At 41.9% G+C, this 6,959-nt stretch overlaps 1 protein-coding gene across 1 annotated transcript in view; it reads right to left on the bottom strand.

Moving 5' to 3' along the window:
• Nucleotides 1–320: 320 nt before the first annotated feature.
• LOC139473738 (multidrug resistance-associated protein 1-like) overlaps nt 321–6,959 on the bottom strand; it is a 53,142-nt gene continuing 46,503 nt past the window's right edge. The window contains exons 26-30 of the mRNA XM_071256463.1: nt 6,581–6,727; nt 5,738–5,896; nt 3,809–3,975; nt 1,597–1,791; nt 321–918 (exon numbers count right to left, since the gene is read on the bottom strand). Coding sequence (XP_071112564.1) covers nt 807–918; nt 1,597–1,791; nt 3,809–3,975; nt 5,738–5,896; nt 6,581–6,727 — 780 coding nt within the window. The 3' untranslated portion in view covers nt 321–806. The remainder of the gene's footprint in view (nt 919–1,596; nt 1,792–3,808; nt 3,976–5,737; nt 5,897–6,580; nt 6,728–6,959) is intronic.

The raw sequence follows: 6,959 nt of genomic DNA, 5'->3' as shown, positions 1-6,959 counted from the left end.
TACATGATTACGAAATGGCAAATGTAAGGCAAACAAAACTCCGCCTCCTCCTGACAGCTGCCTCAAACTTCTTGCCAATGAACAGGGTGCCGCTGTACAAAACAACCTTAGCGCTACGACTGTTGTAATTCTATGTTAAGGTACGGGACTTACGATCACCTTAGCGCTAAGATCACTTTGTACAACAACACCCAGAACCACAAGGACAGAATATGCTGGTGCCGAGCTCTAAACCAAACTCTGTTCAGCAGTGTCAAAATTAAAATAAAAACTAGAAAATGGTGGACAAAAGGTGCAATCAAATTTGCATTTTTGCCTGTTGCAATTCTACTGAAGCAATTTCTTAAAAAGGATGGATTTGTAAATTCAAATTTATAAATTGGGTATATTACCGAATATTCTCCAATCCAAATTTATTCAGACATTGTGTCTTCTATCACAGAATCATGGGAGTACACATTAATAATGTGGAGACATAGCCAGGAAGACCATTATGAAGCCACTTCATAACCAACGTACCTGCCTACAGATTGAAAACAAAACATGATTCACTTCATAAAACTGAGATATATATTTAATATATAAGGCAAACCACAGTTTAATACCAAACTAATGTATTTGCTCATCAGTAAATATTAAAATATTATTAAAAAATATGCAGGAGTTAATACGTGTTGTCACTGCGGCAGCTAATATTTACAGAACACATCTCCATGGTGTCTTTCCTTCTGCTCCCGTAGTTACAGCGGTCATACATGACCTCAGTTTCGTCACTCTGACAGCATCAACGCACAGCAGCACCTGCCTCAGGCCAGTCCAGCATCCTCGGCCATCCTGTAAAAAACCCTGCCAGGCTGCTGGAGGAGAGACTGGGGGGAGTCAAAGTCCACCACCTTGCCATTGTCCAGAACCAAAATCCTGGGGGCAAATAATAATAACCATCATCATCATCATCATCATAACAACAACAACAACAACAACAACAACAACAACAACAACAATGTGGAAGGAAAGCCTGATGTCATGCAGGCTTTCAACATTTACCACATAGAATGAGTATGAAGCGGACAAACCAAGATTCTTAACAACGTTAAACCTGGGGTTAAAACCCATGATCATAGGATACTGGATGCCTAAGAAACTATACAGAACTAAATCTGACCAAAATTAGAATCTTTTACATCACAGAAGAACATTAAGTTTTCTCATTGATTGGGGTGGATTTGATTCCACTCTGAATACAGGTAGTACTTCAGTTGTATCATGACATGCTTGCTTCAAGTTGGAGGAAAGTTACAGTGAGACGTACAGGCTGCAGATGTTTTCCACTGGTGAAGCCCCTCAGTACATTGACGTGCTGTCAAAGCAAGGATCATAATCGGAGCAATGGGATTCAAACCCTCACCCTGCCGACCCTGGCTGTAGAGGACCACTGGGCTATGCATCCAAGGAGCTTTTCCTTTCATAGATACATCCACAGGCGTAATAGGAAATGCAACACCCAGTATCTTCTGTTGTTACTCCCGACAACATAGTCTTATCTGCACCCAGATATTGTGCTACAATCTGCTTCTTAAACCAATACTGCCTCCTCACCTGTCGTAGTCCATGACTGTGTTGAGCCTGTGGGCGATGGTCAGCACGGTGCAGTTCTTGAACTCTGACCTGATGGTCTGCTGGATCAGGTCATCCGTTTCCATGTCAACAGCTGCAGTAGCTTCGTCCAGAACCAGGATCTTGGTCTTCTTGAGGAGAGCTCTGGCCAGACACAGTAGTTGCCGCTGGCCAACACTAGCAGAGAGGCAGAGGGAAAGTGTTGAGTAATGAGTGCTGATAAGTTTAACTAGCATCACTACATCTCTCATTGTTAAAGCATTACCAGACTGACAATGCTGTGTTTAACCTTACACAAGAAACTGATACAGACAAAATCAGTAGTCCATCTTTGGCACAGCAACACAGTAACACCTGGGTGTATAAACAATTGCTGGGGATCAGTTACAACAAATAGCCCTGGCTGTACAAACTCTCAAAACAATTAAATTTAATAAGAAATTATGCAGAGCTCCAGATAAGCTTTTGGTGTTGTGGGTATTTTAACCCATGCATTTTAAAATCATTGGGTAACACTATTCATCTAGTCCCTGCAAACTGGTGTCATGTGGGTTCGAGAGCTTTATAGGACTAAAAAATACCACGATACTTCCACAAGAAAGTGTGATGGCAAATGCATGATGTAACTGTCATCGTAGAGTTTGGCAAGGTTGACGGAATGTCCGTTTATAATTTCAAAATAAGTTGCTGATTTGCTAATCAACTACGCATGGTTACTTCACAATATTTTGATGATACGCACAAGTTTTATTTTTGTAGCGTATCTGTAATGTTGTTGCGTATTTGATACGCTTGGATTTTATCTTACTGCGTATTTCTGCATTTCTGATGCGTATTTCACGCCGATACGCAGCTTATCTGGAGCTCTGATTATGTCTGGGGGTTAACAACAAATTTGAGGCTATGTCATCTCTGGTGAAGTACTCCCTGGGGGTACAACATCATTGCTAGTGACAATATAACACAACTCTCCGTGACATCTGTATGCATCTGCGAGTCTTTACCTTGCACGAGGCCTGCCACATAGCCCAAGGTCAGCACTCTACTGACACTTGGGGGGCGGTCGGGTAGCCTAGTGGTTAACGTGTTCACTCTTCACGCCGAAGACCCGGGTTCGATTCCCGACATGGGTACAATGAGTAAAGCCCATTTCTGGTGTCCCCTGCCGTGATATTGCTGGAATATTGCTAAAAGCGGTGTTTAAACCATACTCACTCACTCACTCACTACTGACACTTGTCCATTGTACGGAAGTCTAGGTATTGTATCGCCTTTACTTAAATTTTGCAATACGGTTATTGCTTCTTTGGCATTGAATTGTGCGGAAAACCATCCATGTGTTACAATCTTAGAAATGGGTCTTTTGTGGTTAGTCCAAAGGACTAGTGTAAACTTCACTGGTGCTCACAGTTTGTAGCTAGTCCTGCTTGAACAAGACAAAAACGTTTACCATGTTTACATTTCCTGTCAGTTTTATTCACTTTCAATTGTTAGAAATATTGAAACGGTTAAGTAAATGGTTAGGACTTACAGCCCTCAAACACTTTAGGCAATGAGGGCAAGTATCAAATAGATTTTCACTTGTCCCCTGGACAATTTGGTAGTCTCGGGCCAGCGGCCATCTTCCTGAGGGAAGTGAGTTAACTGACTATAAAAGTCCAGTTTCCACCCTTAAGGAACTAGGCTGGTATTATGGAGTTACATTTTGGCTGGACTAACGAGTCTATGCATAGTCCAATCAAAATTGCGCACCGAAATCGAAACCGGTTCATAAAGTGTCATGCAGATTTCGGTCGACTGCAGGATTTGCAAAGCATGTGCACCTCTAACTCGTTCTCAACAGATATTTTCTTTTCATGTTTTTAATCAAGGTGCTCACGTGATTTGATGCACTTCGCGATGTAAGACTCGTTTTATCACAATATAGATCTTGATTATCGATCAGATCATCTTGACAGGGCGCCACCGTTTTGTTTGAAGCAAATACAAGTGATACGAGAGGTTGAACCTGATTGGTCAATAGGAGAGGCATAGAAAGGACATAACTCGTAATAGCCACTGGTGGCGCTATGATCGAAGCCAGGAATTCCAGCCTAGTTCGGCAAGGGTGGAAACTGGACTTTTAAAGTCAGTTAACTCTCTTGCCTCGGGAAGATGGCCAGCAGCCTACTGTGAAGTTTGAAGGTTGATGTACCTGAGATTCTCTCCTCCCTCCCCACACTCATGCTGCAGCGTGTCTGGCAGAGACTGGACAAAGGTCTTCAGGTGGGCGTGGTCCAGGGCTGTCCAGATCTGGCCGTCACTGTGCTTGTTGAAGGGATCCAGGTTGATCCTCAGGGTCCCAGCAAACAACACAGGGTCCTGGCAGGCAAGTCAGTACATGTTGTGGACAAGTATATTACATAGGACCATTTACAGAAGTATATTTACAGAAACGATCAGAAATACTGACTTCATCCTTCTCAAAGCGAAACATTGAGATAACATGGTTTAAAAGCAAGTGGGTGCACCTATAGTCCAGGCCAAACGCAAGAAGTACCTACAGAATACAGGAGGCCAATCCACCATGTTTGTTTGATGCTACTAACATAGCAGCTCTTATTTGAGAGATATAATGGCTCTATATTTTTATAACATGCATGGGAGTTTCGTAGCAAGAATTAGGGAATTAGAAAATAGATACATTACAATGATTTGGTAAATTCAACAGAAATTGTCAATGTTTCCATCCTGTGTGACAGCATGACTGACGCAAAATCACTCACAACAAAGTTTTTTTTCTCCATTTCTGACTATTTCTCTTGGTTACAATGAAAAACGTAAAGCAAGCTCCGGTGTTTACAAGATTTTGACTTGCACAGTTCAAAGCGTTCATACTCCATGTTTGTTTGATGCTGCTAACATAGCAGCACACGACAAAGTGACTAATTGTACAATAGGCGATGAAGCTCAAAATATGCAGAAAATTACCCTGCTTGCAGTTGTGGTTTAATAGGATCAAGAATTGAATTTCACAGCAATTCTTTTATTGCAAGTTCTATTATGCAGGGATGTGAGCAGGTTTTCCCCCCCAAAAAGAGGAAAAGTCTAGGGGGGTCTGGGGGCATGCCCCCCACCCCGAAATTTTTAAAACATTTGATTGCATTTTAAGCAATTTCGTACAGTTTGGACAATATTCACACCAAGAAATGTAATAAGTCAATTGCAAAAGTCAATAAGTCAAATAAACAAAATGGCAGATGCAGTAGAATTTCGAAGTTAAATCAGTACTTTTAAAAAATCGGGCATATCTTTCACGCACCCGGCTACCCGCCAGGTCTGGGAGCAATACTGCCATAAACTTCAACCCCCATCCCCCAGACACAAGGACAACTGTCACAAGCGTGCAATGTCTGACCCTTTCCGCATGTTGAAGCATATTGGAAAAAACTTACCTTGCACTTACCTTTTGATGAAAATAACAAAACTCCATTGCAAACATAAGACATTAATACAACATATATCCCCATGACATGGGGTTTTGGACGCTGAAGAAACATTCATTGTTTTCTCGCTTATCACATGAACAACTGTAAAACATCTCATTCACTTACAGGCTAAAAGACAACTTTATCTTAAAAACAAGCCATCAGCTGACTCTGAGTATTTACAATTTCTGTGTGATGCCACACCCCACGTTATAGTGCAAGTATTCGTGATAGAAAACCTATGCTGGGAAAGCTCTGATCGAAAACAAGACAATCCGCGACGGTTGTCCGGATTTCGATAATATTTTTCGGAGTGTTTTTTTAATAATTTTTTATTAATTTTTTACGCAGAAGATGATTTTTTCCGCGTTTCCCTGATTGTGGCGTGCAATCTCATCAGTGACATCCATCAGGGCCACATTTCACCAAACCCTTCAAACCCCCATTATTTTAGCAAAGTGGCTAAAAACCTTAGAATCCGTGTCTAAGGAAGGAGCTCTAACCAACATATGCTATGATTACAAAAGCCATCCTTTTGAATTTGATTTCTTCTTTGAACAGTGTCCTCAGATCATGGAGCCCGAGTTCTGATGTCTACCGTCTAGCAGTCCTGTGCTAAGCAGTGCTGGTCAACAGCCTTGAGCCTGTTCAGTTACCTGTGGCAAGATAGTGAGTCTCTTCCTCAGGTCATGCAGCCCCAGTGTACTGACATCAACTCCGTCTATGATTATCTGCCCTCCTGCAGCCTCGATCAGCCTGAACAGTGACAGGGTCAGAGATGACTTCCCTGCACCTGTCCTGCCCACAATGCCCACCTGGAATACACAAGGATGTTATGACCATCAACACCTCTGTCTGTAGTTATCTCCCCTCCAACAGCCTGGATACACAAGGATGTTATGACTATCAACAATTCTGTCTGTAGTTATCTCCCCTCCCACAGCCTGGATACACAAGGATGTTATGACAATCAACAACTCTGTCTGTAGTTATCTCCCCTCCCACAGTCTGGAATACACAACAATATTACGATCCGCTATTTCTATAAAAAAATGTGATTCTGAAGAAAGTTTTAAATTGGCATTTTATTTTTTTATTTATCAGCATAACTTAACTTTTGATACATCAGTCCCAAACTAGTGAAAATATTTGTTTATATTTTGACTTCAGAATTACATGTATTCAGGCCATGGCAAATTACTCTTCTATAAAGATTATCATGTAAGTAACATGGAAATTCAAAACTAAACACATATGGAAAAGTGAGTTTGGTTTTACGCCGCTTTTAGCAATATTCCAGCAATATCACGGCGGTGGACACCAGAAATGGGCTTCACACATTGTACCCATGTCGGGAATTGAACCCCGGTCTTCAGCGTGACAGGCGAAAGCTTTAACCACTGGGCTACCCGACTGCCCCACATATGGAAAAGATGAAATGATGTAAAGTCTACAAATATGCCGGGATGACATCTCAGCTAGAGGTGAGAGTCAGTCACCTTCTCCCCTGAGTTGATGGTGCAGGAGATGCCCCGAAGTACCAGGTCAAGACCCTGTCTGTAGCGAGTTGAGTAGTCCACAAACTTCACCACCCCAGACTGCGGCCAGTCGTGGTTGGGGCTGTGTTCCTGGAGGGACCAAGGAGCCTGGAACAGGGAGACTGCAAGTTTATTTTGTCTACTGGATAGTATCTGCAGTAGATTATATGTCATATGTCAAAGTTGAGATGAACAAACCGTTTTGGACGCAATAAGCACCCAGGGCGCCCTCAAAATTAGAAATAGGGGGCTCTTATTAGAATATTCTTTGGTGAAAACAAAAACAGAGTTGAAAGATAAATTTTGTGGTTTATGCTGACAGCCTGAAATGTTTATATAC

The sequence above is a fragment of the Haliotis cracherodii genome, unplaced genomic scaffold (assembly GCF_022045235.1).
Source record: "Haliotis cracherodii isolate W230 unplaced genomic scaffold, xgHalCrac1.p SCAF_3, whole genome shotgun sequence".
Taxonomy (NCBI): domain Eukaryota; kingdom Metazoa; phylum Mollusca; class Gastropoda; order Lepetellida; family Haliotidae; genus Haliotis; species Haliotis cracherodii.
The sequence above is the reverse complement of the archived record's forward strand: the minus strand, read 5'-3'. Positions and strand labels throughout refer to the sequence as shown.